This window comes from Kogia breviceps, chromosome 8, assembly GCF_026419965.1.
Source record: "Kogia breviceps isolate mKogBre1 chromosome 8, mKogBre1 haplotype 1, whole genome shotgun sequence".
In the NCBI taxonomy this organism is placed as follows: domain Eukaryota; kingdom Metazoa; phylum Chordata; class Mammalia; order Artiodactyla; family Physeteridae; genus Kogia; species Kogia breviceps.
This window is the reverse complement of record NC_081317.1, coordinates 21,333,951-21,347,613: the sequence shown is the minus strand read 5'-3', so window position 1 is coordinate 21,347,613 and position 13,663 is coordinate 21,333,951. Positions and strand designations below refer to the sequence as shown.

General features: G+C 34.5%; 1 protein-coding gene across 8 annotated transcripts in view; it reads right to left on the bottom strand.

The window, feature by feature from the left end:
* Positions 1–424: 424 nt before the first annotated feature.
* PTBP3 (polypyrimidine tract binding protein 3) overlaps positions 425–13,663 on the bottom strand; it is a 101,439-nt gene continuing 88,200 nt past the window's right edge. For 5 of the 8 annotated variants that reach the window (XM_059071557.2, XM_067040948.1, XM_067040949.1 and 2 more), the window contains 6 exons: positions 13,266–13,411; positions 13,010–13,043; positions 10,283–10,375; positions 9,053–9,269; positions 5,867–5,944; positions 644–5,715 (listed from right to left, as the gene is read on the bottom strand). In XM_059071557.2, coding sequence (XP_058927540.1) covers positions 5,583–5,715; positions 5,867–5,944; positions 9,053–9,269; positions 10,283–10,375; positions 13,010–13,043; positions 13,266–13,411 — 701 coding nt within the window. In that variant the 3' untranslated portion in view covers positions 644–5,582. Of the gene's footprint in view, positions 5,716–5,866; positions 5,945–9,052; positions 9,270–10,282; positions 10,376–13,009; positions 13,044–13,265; positions 13,412–13,663 lie in introns of all 8 variants that reach the window. The other 3 variants (XM_067040947.1, XM_059071556.2, XM_067040950.1) reach the window with 1 other exon arrangement.

Sequence of the window (13,663 nt, the reverse complement as noted above, 5' to 3'; positions counted from 1 at the left end):
GAAGCTATTTGTAGGACGGTTAGAAAAGCATTCTGTTTCTCAAAATGAGAACTGTCCCTTAAGTAAAAGAGGTGATTAGTAGACTTATGGTTTTTCAGTTTTTAAAGTGGTATGAATATGTGCTTGCTATGCTCTCACTATGCTCTCACTATAACAAGTTTAGATGGATGGCTATGACAAAGAAAATATGACGTCATTAGAATTACAGGCAAGACAAGGGGAAACCCAAAGTACAGACAAGAACACAGAAATATTTTTAAGAGAGTACAGATGTCATGACATTTATTAAAAGGCATGCTACAATGCTATACTTGTTAGGAAAGAGATTAGAGATATCAAGTAATAGTCAGCAAATATACAAACTGAACAAAATGGAATATACTGTAGTGTACAGAAGCTTGAATTAACCATGCACTACGCACTTAGAAAATATGTTTTTTAATATTTTATCTTCTCTTCGCATTTATAACATAATTCACTTCAATCACAGAATCCTTTTCTTCCAATGCCACAAACTGTGTTACAAATGAAAGCTGGTACTGCTGCTTATCAAAATATACAAGACAATTGATGTTTTATATAAAACCACTTTATATGTTAACTTGTTCCCCAAAACCGTTTTTTTTTTTTCTTTTTCTTTTTTGGCCTGGTTTTAAAAAATGTTGTTACAAATATTTACAGCATTTTCTTCTGTTAGATGAACATTCTTATAAACTGAAAAAGGGAATTTTATGAACAGACCACATAAAACACGAGACAATGTCAGAGGCTCCTAGCTGTGCTATTTTTTTTTTTTTTTCCTTAAATACAGTACTGAAAATGCCCATAAAACCCATGTTGTCCTAATCCATTCTGTTCACATTTAAACTCCCATTTTCTCTAAGTAGTCTATTCGCCGATAGGAAATAGAAAGTAAAGGCTGCTTTGCACTGGATCTTCTTTCAGAAAGGAGCTTGGGAAAAGAAGTGCTTAACAGAACGGAGTCAAAACCAGAACAGTCAGTCTTTGGTCAGAGCAATGAGGTGACATTTTGATGCAAAACTTTGCTTGGTCAGCAATCTTTATAATTAGTACTTTTTGGATGTGGGATGAATTTTTTAAAGATCTGGGTAACAATGGTAAGGGGGAAAAAAGGCTAGAGTATGATTTTTTTAAATGACATCAAAAATAGCTATTTAAATATTTGTTATTACAATTACTACATAGATTCAAGAACTAAAAATAATGTAACAACAAAAATCTGTTTACAGTGCTGATTTAAGCTTGCCATGAGCAGCTTTCAATCATGACTATTATCACCAAGGTCACTGGACCAGAAAAATATCCCTGTTCTCTGGAACATATGCCTCAGTTTACAGAAACTAAGATGACTACCACAAAGATTAAGAGCAGCTCTGTTCTTGGACCTGCACAATGCTATATAATGAATAGTATGTGATGAAGGCAAAAAGTGTAACTGAGACTTCATTTTACATTACAACTGTTTGCTTGAATGGATGGTGTGTGGAACATTCTTTTAAAACTATAGTATGTATTTCCTGAAAACCAGAATACTGATACTACCTTAGTCTCAAATAGGAAGAAAAGATCAATTAAGACTACTGAAGAAGGCACATAACCTTTGGTCCTGTTTTGTTTTTCTCCCTCTATAAAACCCCCAAAACTAATATTTTAGTAATTTTCTATTTTTTAAATCATTCACAACTAGCTGTTAAAATTTGCTCTGAAAAAAGACTGCAAACAGTCTTGTAGACAATAACACAGCTCTTAAAAGACAGCTGAGTTATATTTTCTTTAAAAAAAAAGTTCTGTGCAATCTAAATTGTATTTCTTTTAGCACAATAGTAGAATATTTTAAGTCTGGCAGTTTTATTTTTGTTAACAACAGATCAAGACAAAGGAAAAGTTAAGAAAAATGCTTTTACGCATAGTCATGCCTGTCTTTTTGGTTTTAAAAATAGCAGTACACACTAGGTTTTCTAAGAGATAGGCTGATAGTTTGGCAAACAGGGCTTTTAAGTGACTCACTGGGGAGAAAAACACATACTTTTGAGCATGTCATCTTTTGTCCAAAAATACTTAGTGGAAACAGAAGAGGAATTACATGTTAATATAAATGTATAACCTTTGCTGCCTAATGACACAGAAGCTTTCAAAAGTTTATATAAAACTGATCAGAGGGGCTTCCCTGGTGGCACAGTGGTTGAGAGTCTGCCTGCTAATGCAGGGGACATGGGTTCGTGCCCCGGTCCGGAAAGATCCCACGTGCCGCGGAGCGGATGTGCCCGTGAGCCCTGGCAGCTGAGCCTGCACGTCCGGAGCCTGTGCTCCGCAACAGGAGAGGCCACAACAGTAAGAGGCCCAGGTACCGCAAAAGAAAAAAAAAAAAAAAAAAAAGATCAGAGCCATTCATGAGAGTTACTTTTTTAATCAACTGAAGCAGAACCTATAATCACCATCCTAGGTGGAGCCAAAAAAAGGCATTGCTTCCATAAGGAATAGGCAGGCAAAAATTGTGTCTCTAAAAACTGTGAGATTTGCAACTTTCAACAAAATCAGAAACATTACTACAAATTAACATCACAATATTTAGGCTTAAACAACGAATTTATGGCATTCTGCAGGAGCTATTGGGTAATTCTGATACTCTCCTGTAAGTTATCAAATTATTAAGGTTATTTTTCTATTTGTATCTCACAGGAAACACAATTTACTGCTATGCAAGTTATTTAAATCTCAAAGTAGAACTTTTTGGCATAAATTGCTACTGTTAATCATGTACTGCTATTTTTTAATAAAGTCCTGAATATACATACTTTATGTCAAAGTCAGACACCTCCAAAAATAAGATAATACTCATTAAAATTAAGTAAATAAACTTAAAAATAGGATACTATGACAGCTCAACAGCAAAAATAAACATTGCTCAGAAGGTATCAACTAAATGCATGCCCAAACAAAAAATACAAAGATCTAGTTTTTCCACTGCCCTGATATTTTAAAATCTTTTTACAGAAACTATACCAACACAAATACTGTAGACCTCTATAATTCAAAGAGCAAATAGCCCAATATGGACAACATCCATGTGTTACAGCTAATTTTAGACACAAATTGATGGTTGCAAACACACTATTTTAAACAAGAATATCTCACCTTTTCCAAATCTTAATTTGATTAATGTTCTTTGTCAATAAATTAAGATGTATGTAATGTGCATATGTATGTACAACACTAGAAAAGTGTATGTATGTATATACACTTATCTATACACACACACACACGCGTGCACAAATCCCTGAAAAGGATTCAAATGTTCTCTCTCAAATATAAAGGCCATTCCCTACTTCAAAATTACATTCGATACCATTGTGATCTCCCTTCTGCTACAATTCTGCTACACTTACACTGACTGTTATAGGAATCATGAATTAAAAACAATACAATAATTCCTAACCAAAAAAAAAAAAAAATTTAACATGCCACTGAAAATTATAATAGTGCCTGTGTGGAAGGAAAAAAATGAAGCAATTTGGGGAGATTTCTTAAAAGAAATTGTTTTTTCCCCTTCCCTCTTCCTCAGCGTTTTGGTAAAAATATATTTCATAAGTGAAAAAATAAAAATTAGATAAATGTTTGTACCTATCAGCCAATATTAAAATTTATCCATTTGAAAGATCTCAATATAGTGTCCTCCTTTGTATTCTACCAACTAATTGCTGCTCAGCATTGAGTGAATTCTGCTTTTTAACAATTATCTTTTGTAGTCTCCAATTTTTTATAAAATTTCTTCCTGTGTTCAAATTAATGGCTGGAATATAGCAAAGAAATTGAGATATTCTTTTAAAAGGTGAGATGAGCCATTCTGAGAATCTGAAAAGTGTAAAAGGGGTGGACAAAAAAGACCCTTTTAACAAATTCTGCTTTAAAAAAATCCGATCAAGCACTGAAGGAATAATCAACAAAAGCAAAGTATCTAACTAAAAAGAAACAATTTTACATTATGCAATCACTGAAGCAACATTAAAATGTACTCTCACATTCAACTAAAAAGAGGGACAGAGTATGAGAAAGAATCCACCTTCTCATACTCCATATATGTGGGCACTCAGTAATGAAGTGACATTAACAAAGAAAAGCAAGTTCTCACTTGAGTATATGACAAAAACCAAGTAATCCTGAGACAAATTCTAATGGGTGATAAAGATCCAGAACTGAGACTGCATGTTATAGCCCCAAATTGGTATGCTATAACTGGCAATGACCACTATTGGTCACAATATGAAGAGGCCTACAGGTGTGCACTGAGTTATTCCCAAAACCGTTTAACCCTTCCTCACCCCATCTCTATACCAAAGCACCAAAAAATTTGAATAGAAACTATTAGTTATTGAAAATCACTTAAAATTGCAATGAAAAAAACTTTAAAATCCTTACCAAAATAGGGAAAGAAAAAACAAATGCTCACCAAGCCCACAATATAGCTTTCAAGATACTTAGATAGAAGTCTAACCTATTATATCATAAGCACATAATAAGGCACATAATAGGAAATTAAGTAAATACACAGTAATTCTGAATAAGTATTAGAGATTATAGTGGTACAAAAAACCCTTGAGATTGATTTTTTTCTAAAAGAAGACTTTACCAAAAATAACTTTTAAAAAATCTGTCAAACCATATGATAGACCTGAATAGTTTCCTTAAGACTGTAAACTTTTTTCTGAAAACAACTATAAAAAAGTAGTTTATGAGTAGGATTATTTTTCTTTTTAAATTTTCCAAGATCATATTATATTATTAGGCAAGTGTCATTTTGAAATTTAAAATGATTTCTAATAAAATTATTAATTATTCTGACATCTTAATAGATCCTGGTTGGATTCCACTTAATTTCCCTGGAGACAGCTGAGACACTTCATTCTCCAAATAGTCTTAAAAAGTTGAAGATATGCAAAGGAGTGTCTTACAGTAGAAAAAAAAATTGAAAGAAAACACTCAGATTTATAAATTTGCTTCCAATACAATCCAATTTGTTTATGTATACTAAGTATCAGTATATGCCAAATAATTGATGTAACTTATAAGGGAACACAGTTTCCTAGAGGAGTCAAACTTCTGAATCATACAGTTAAAAACTTGGTTGTAGGTAATTTAAATTACTTACGTCAAGTAATTTTAAAAGTCTATATGTTTAAATTTTTCAAAGTACAAAGGAGTTTAGAAATGTTGTATAAGGCTGATCTGGACCCAAACGAAAAGAAAGACTGTCCTCTTGAAATCCAATTTAATATAGGGAATTAAATTATCGAAAACAATTATTTTCCTGATTCTTTTTTCCTGAAGATTATTTTCATTTTAGAAACTATGGTACAAAGGAAAAACACGCCTCTGATGACGTATTGGCAGAGGGTTTAAGGGAAAAGAGAACATCCCATGATTTTCTGAATATACTTGAATATCAAACTCAGGAAGAGTTATTTTTGTGAAAGAGGCAGAATTGGTCTTGAGCTGCTTCAGTCTATGTCTGAAGGTTTTACTGAAATTATGGTCCAGTCTTAGGAGAAAAATTCACAGAAAAGTTAGATTGTAGATTTTGAGAAGGAAACTCTGAGGTGGTGATTTTCTCCAAGGTCATGGTTATGAAGTTCAATGAGAGCCTGGATTGCTTCTTCCACAGATCCCAACTGAATGAGTGCCATTTTGCGATCTTTCCTGAAAATGGTAGAACAAATAGAAAAAGCATATAGAATTAAATTTGCCTACAAACCTCTTCCCCAGCCCTAGAAGAGTTCATTAAACTACCTTAAACATTTGCAGATCATATTAAATAATGTTAATGTATTTCTTAAAAGCATGGACTTACTGAAAGAATTTAAAAGCCTTCACTGAACATCCAGCTTCTGTGAAAAGGTTCTTCAGATCATCTACTGTAACAGAGGGGCTGTGAAAACATTACAGAGAGAGTCAACTATCTTATCCCTAATTTTTAAATGACGCAAAGATTAACTCCTGAAATCATCAAGTCTCCAGAATATTTCACATTTCAAAGAGCATAAAGCCACACAATGAAGACATGATTTGCAAGTGACCTGAAAGACGTTCAAGGTTGATGCATACATGTTCTCAAACGATGGAATTTTGTCTCAAATCTTTTGCACAGGACATGGGCAGTATACAAAGAACAAGAAAATCTTTCTATATTTATTCTTTCAATGGGATTATTACCCACAATTAACTCTAGTACTTCCAAAGATACTTCCCTAGCTCTGACTTGTCTTCTATGGTCCAGCGTTTTCCACTACTAGGCCAGTAGATTTTCAATTACTTTCAGGGTGATTATGAACATGTGTATGTGGTAACCAGGTTCTAAGATAGCCCCCAACTACTCTTGCCTCCTAGTATTCACACTTTTGGTACTCCCCTCCCATATCTAATAAGGATGTCCTCTGTAACCCTCAGGGCACTGTAGATATGACACATGTGACTTCTGAGGCTAACAGACACTGTGACTTCCACCTTGCCCTCTCTCGTATCACTAGTTTTGCAAGAAACCAGCTGCTATTTCACGTGGACGATCAAGCAGCCCTATGGAGAGCTCCTTGTGGCAAGGAACTGAGGCCTCCTGTCAACAACTAAGTATATGGTGAGCCACTTTGGAAGTGGATTCTCTAGCCCCAGTTAAGCCTTCAGATGCAACCATATGAGAGATTCAGCCAAAACCACCCAGCTAAGCCACTTCTGGATTCCTGACTTACAGTAACAGTTTGAGATAATGAACATCTACTATCGTGTTAAGCTGTTAAGTTTTGAGATGACCTATTACGCAGCAGTAGATAACTAATACAGTGGTCTATCACATGAGAGTCAACTGACTAAAAGCAGACTCTTCCTCATCTCACAACTCCCAGCAAGGAGGGTGTTATAGAACAATAATTGGCTCTGCAAGGAGACAGATAAAAATTCACATTCTATTTTTCATTCACCTGATATGTCACTCTTGAGTAAGTTACTTAATCTGAGCCTCTCACTTTCATTGTTAAAATGAAACTAACGACCTTTACTCCAAATGTTATTATGGATAAATTGCTAGAGACAGAATGTAGAATAGTGGTTACCAGGGACTGGGGGTAGAGAGAAACGAGGAGATATTGTTTAATGGGTACAGAGCTTCAGTTTGAGAGGATGACAAGGATCTGCAGATGGATATAGGTGATGGTTGCACACTATGAATGTACTTAATGTGAATGTACACTCAACAACAGTTAAAATGGTAAACCTTAGGTTATGTATTTAACCACAATTTTAAAAGAAAGTTATTATGGAGATTAAATGAGGTAACACACAGTATAACACCAGCACAGTGCCCAGACTTGGCAGATGGTTAAAAGTATTAACGTCCTTTCTCTCTTCTACCTACATATCCAATGCAGGTTGCAACTTGAGACCAGCTCCTGGATAAATGTATTTAAGAGGGAGCCTGCTTTAGTATTTAAATATGTTGCCTCTCTCCCTGACTCTGTAGTGATGAGGTGCTAAATTTCTAGATTTTTTTCTCAAGTGACTCTTCCAGTTGCCTGGCTGGCATGAGGTTTGAGCCATTGCCCAATTCGGATTCAAGGTTTCTCCATATAGCCTAATTGGAGACTAGCTAGGAGCCTGGGCATTCAACAGCATTTTGAATAATTTTCTCTTCCTGTTCAAATCCCATTCTCATTCTCAGAAATATTCCAGAACTGTACCCTTCTCCATTCCCTCAGTCTTTAACTTTTCACACACGTGCTCGCACATCACTATACCCCACAGCTTTTACCCTTCCTTCCCAAAGCTTATCCCTCTTCATGTATTAGATTAAGTTATATAAAATTGCCACCTTGGGACTTCCCCGGTAGCGCAGTAGTTAAGAATCCACCTGCCAATGCAGGGGACACAGGTTCGAGCCCTGGTCTGGGAAGATCCCACATGCCGCGGAGCAACTAAGCCCATGCACCACAACTACTGGGCCCGCGCTCCACAACAAACAGGAGCCACTGCAATGAGAAACCCTCACACCACAACAAAGAGTAGCCCCTGCTCTCCACAACTAGAGAAAGCCCGTGCACAACAACAAAGACCCAACACAGCCAAAAAATAACTAACTAAATAAATTTATTTATTTAAAAAAAAAAAAAAAAAAAAAACAACAAAGTTAAAACTGCCCCCTTTGTACGTCAAGTATTTCAAGAATTAAAACTGGGGTTGCCAGGTGCTTTCTGTAAAGGGCCATACAGTAAATTTCTTAGGCTTTGATGGCCATACAGCCTCTGTTGTAACTATTCAGCTTTGTTGTTATAGCTCAAAAGCAGCTATAGCTAATACATAAATGAATAAATGTGGTTGTGTTCCATAAAACTTTATTTATGGAAGGTGAAATTTTAATTTTATGTAATTTTCTCAAATGATAAAAAATTTTTCTTTTGTTTTCCCGTAACCACTTGAAAATGTATAAACCAACCTTAGCTCATGGGCCTTACAAAAACAGATGGATTTGGACCACAGGCTATAGTTTGTCGATCTCTAAGTTAGACGATGACTAAAGAACAAGTCTGCTACAACACTGGTTAAATACAGAGTGGTTACAAGAAAATTGTTAGCTTTTAGATATATATATGGCTTTGCAGCTTGTAGGGAATTCAGTTTTACCAAATTCTTAGATACATAAATTATTTGATTTTGCTATGCTGATCACTAAAGGGTCTTTACTTATACAAAAGGATGAACAAGTATACACCAGTGGAATATTTCTGCACAGATTTTTGCCATTCTATAACTGAAAGGTAACAGTTGCTAATTCTCTGTTTGGAAAGAAAAATTTAAAACATTGCTATCTTTCACTTTCATAGTGTATGGTTAGATATAAACTTCCTAAGACATGATGGCAAATAAATCATCTTATGAGAAATTAGTGAATATGACAACTGCTATGTTAGAATAATTTCAGTTTTTACCTCCCCAAACCATATACTGTAGATTATTAATCATCTAAATGAATAGTAACTAATTAGATACATACGGGATGTTGGAAAGATGCAGAGTAGCTGATGGTGGAAAAATATTCTGGAAGTTTTTAGAGCCAGGCTTTTTAAAGCGATGCAAAGGACTATTGCTAAAATCCTTAGTCAGACCTTGGTCTTCTTGTCCCTCTCGAGGAAGCTGAACTGCTTGATGTTTGGACAGTGTAGCACGAAGCACTTTCCCATAAAGTCTCTGACCACTCAGATGGTTCATTGCTGGTGCATAAGAAGAAAATAAGGAAAATCTGGGTACTAAGATAGAGTCTCTGTAAAACTATCATTATTCTTTTAATTTAGTCATTTAAAATTATACTGTCAGTCTGAGGGCTTAAATGGTTTTAAATTTAAAAACTCTTATATATGAAAATGTATTAAATGACTGTTTTTCTGTAATGAAAGAAAAGCAATACAACAAAAAGTAACTATTTTCCTAGCAGAGTGCTAGGAAGTTCCAGAATGCCTGAAACATACATGTTCAGGAAATGATTATTGAATAAATTAGTTTAATCTCAAGTAAAATTTTTTAACATCTTTATTGGAATATAACTGCTTTACAATGGTGTGTTAGTTTCTGCTGTATAACAAAGTGAATCAGCTATACATATACATATATCCCCATGTCTCCTCCCTCTTGCGTCTTGCTCCCACCCTCCCTATCCCACCCCTCTAGGTGGTCACAAAGCACCAAGCTGATCTCCTTGTGCTATGTGGCTGCTTCCCACTAGCAGTGGGAATTAAATTTTTCATTTCCCATTAAAAATTAATCTATTTTTAATCCCAAGTAAAGCTTTTTAAATAAAAAAATCTGAGTAGTAATATTTCAACAGCCACTATAATAATAAACAGTGAGACTGTAGAATGACACTTTCTTGCACCATCATTATGAAGTATTCCCAAACTGTTATGCCATGCAACAGTTCTAGAAAACTTAATTTGAAAGGAAAATAAACAGGCAAACAAACAAATAAAATGTAAGAAAACAAGTCATGTTTATTAGTTTAAAGCTAATGGAAAAACCCTAGAGTCAAAGCTCTAAACATCAACAATATATTCAAATAGATAAATGAACTTCAAAGAATAATAAATATTTTAAAATCTTAAAATATAAGCAGATCCAAATAATAATGGAGATATTAACATAAGGAGGTACTCTTCCTACTAGCCATACATTTTATAGGAAAATTCACATACAAAAGGGGCAGGCTATCATTATTATTAATCAGTAGTACCTAGCTGAGCTTGATTTGCATCTGCCATCTGAACCAATGCATTTTCTTTCTTATTAAACATTATCTTCACTCGATGTACATCACCATATACTCCTAATTAAAAAGACAAAACAAAACAATTTTTTAATGCTGATTGTGTAATGTTCAATTAACTTTACTAATATATTTAAAGAAAGCTTCTTTTCTCATACTATATGCTTTCCCTGGGCAATTTCATACATATGCTCCCAAATTTGTATCTCTTCTATGTTCCAGATTTATTAATCTAGCACCCTCTTTCACCTGGATGTCCCATAAACACTTCAAATGATTCACCTGCTCTTTCCTGCACCCTCCTGTGTTCACTAACTCTGTTGATAAACTACCATCATGCACATATTTGCTCCAGTCAGACATCTGGGAGTCATCTTTTGACTTACCCCTTTCCTTAGACACTTACATCCAGTCAACTACCAGCACTCATTGATTCTACGGCCTAAGTATCTCTTACATTTGTCCACTTCTTCCCATCCTCACTACCATCAAACCTATTATCACCATTTCACATCTGGACCACCATCATAGCCTCCTAACTGATCTCATTACATCCATTTTTTTCTATGCTAGCATTCCCCAAAGTGGGTCCCACATCCCCCAAAGCAGGCAAAATGATTCACTGGGGTGTGGGAGGAAAATAAACTTTTACTTATACTGATTTTGTTTATATAAACCAGTATGAAAAACTACATTTTACTAATTTTCAACATATAGAAGAAATTATACACAGAAGTTTCTACAATATGAAGGGCATTCTCTCATTTTTTAAAATTTAGTGTATTAAAGTATATTGCAATCTATGTGGAACAGGGTATCACCAATATCATATAAATAAGATCTTTCAACAGTAGCATCATTACCATACTTTGTAATAGGATGAGAGAATGACTATGACAATCTTCAAGGCACACAAAGGAGTATTGGTTATCTTGTGGGAAAGCCCCTAAGAGCAACTAAACTTAAGAGATGAATGGTAGTTTTTTTTTTTTTTTTTTAAAAAGGGAAAATGAAAGACAAGTATTCCAAATTTGCTGTCCTTTTCAGAAATGACAAGTGGCTGAAACAGTTACTCTGTAAAAAATAACACACAATTTGTTCTTCAAGCTGAGGGTGATATTTTTCTAAATGAGTGAGATAGTAACTACTTTTGGAAAGAAATGTGCTCTGGCTGTTAAAGAGACATGAAAATTTAGCATTAATAAATGATTTTATTAATGAAAATTACATAAAAGTGTCATGAATAAAAACTTATACAGTAACTGCAAATGAGTATAAAGTTTCTCTGTGGGGTGATAGAGATGTTCTAAAATTGGACTGTGGTAATGGCTGCACAACTCTGTAAATTTACTAAAAATCACTGAGTTGTACATCTGAATTCAGAGAATTGTAATGGCTGTAAATTATATCTCAAAAACGCTGTTAAAAAAACCTATTACCCACTCAAAAAATTTGAAACAATTTTCCATCCTCTTAAAAATTCTTCCACATGAAGAGTGAGGTTTTCAAGATCAACTAATTTAACGAGGAAAAATGGAACTTTTCTAGGTAAAGTACAACAAAAGTTAGTGGATTAGACTGAAAAATTAGTATCATAATTATTTAGTACAGCGACAATGAAACACTTCCATTCAGATCGCCTTTCCTTTTTTTTTTTTGGCCGTGCCCACGCAGCTTGTGGGATTCTCAGTTCCCAGACCAGGGACTGAACTCAGGACCCGGCAGTGAAAGCACTGAGTCCTAACTGCTGGACCACCAGAGAATTCCCTCGCATATCTTTATGAGGTATCTTTTTCATTTATGACAATCATTAAGATCAAGTAATAAAATAAAGTGAATTTAGAATCAGTTCTTGGGATACTGAATCAAAATGAAAAAGGTTTTTGAAAATAATGAAGCATATTAAATACTTCTCACTAAATAGTAATAGATTTTTATTTTAAAAAGTGTCATAAGAAAAATCTTTAAAATATTAAATATCACTTCATTGCTCTTATATTTCTGTTTGTACATATTATACTAAAGAGTATAGTAAAAGATGGATAAAATTTATGAATAATTAATCATATATAGATTAGGAGTACATGCTAAATATTTTTTTTAACTGAGAGAGGCACACTGTTGGAAAGTTAGGGGATTATTTTTAAAATCAACATCTCATTATGCCTCTCTCCTGTCTAAAACTAGTCAATGGATTCCCACTGTTCTTAAGTTAAAAACAAAGCTCTTTAATATAGCTTACAAAGCTCTTAATGACCTTGCCCCTATCCATCTGCCCAGCTTCAATATGTCTCTCCCTTACACTCTCCATTGAGCTTCTTTCATTGCTATGTTCCACGAGTTCTGTCTCTCACTGCTACTATCTGTGAAAGGACATTTGCCCTCCCTTTCTGCCTGGCTAATGTGTCCTCATTTTTCACAAGTCAGCTTAACTATCATTTCTACTGGTACATCATCTTTGATTCCCTCAGGTAGGTTAGGTCTCCCAGCTGTATGTTCCCATTACAATCTCTATTTCCCTTTTTATAAAACTTTGCTGTAGCTGTAATCATTTACTAAGTCTTCCTTGCTATATTCTATCCTCAGTGTCCAACACACTAGTAGGCACACAGCAGTAATAAATATTACTGAATGATGCAATATGCTCAATTCACATCACAGATAATATAAAAAACAACAACAAAAATTACTTACCAAATAGGATAAAAAGTCCATGTGGTGTAATAAGCTGTTTGAAAAGGATAACACAAAATATCAGCGTCTAAGTAAAAATTTTAAGTAAGCTCACTTGTTCAAAGCACTGACTTTTTACATGCTGCTTCTATATATACTAGTGACAAATTTTAATAAAAATTCTTAAAATAAACATTTTCATTGAATTTAACTCTAGGTCAGAAGCTACAATACCTCCTCCTGAAAGACTTTTTACATATAATACTTTTCAACTCACATCAGGATTAAGATTGGTGACAAGTAGAACAGAATTTCCCGGTATACCACCAGCCCCAGGAATGGCCATCCTTCCAGTGACAGCAGAGGAGGTGATTGCGAGAGGACCAAGAGCTCCGGGACCTAGTCCAGCTGGGACTGACAGACCTTTTCAAAACATCAAAAGCATTTCATATTCTAGTTATCTGGAGAATTACAACACTTAATACAACTTAAGTAAATAAATGAAGACAAAAGCAAAAATAGAGAAGAAAATGTTTCAAAGCTACCATAAGGATAACGAAGGTCAGTGTTCTGTCTCCAGAGTCTGTCTGGAAGTAGAGCTCTTTATTCGTTGATACTATCATACTTAGTACTTTATTATTTATACAGTGCTTTGCAGAGAAACCAAATTCACTG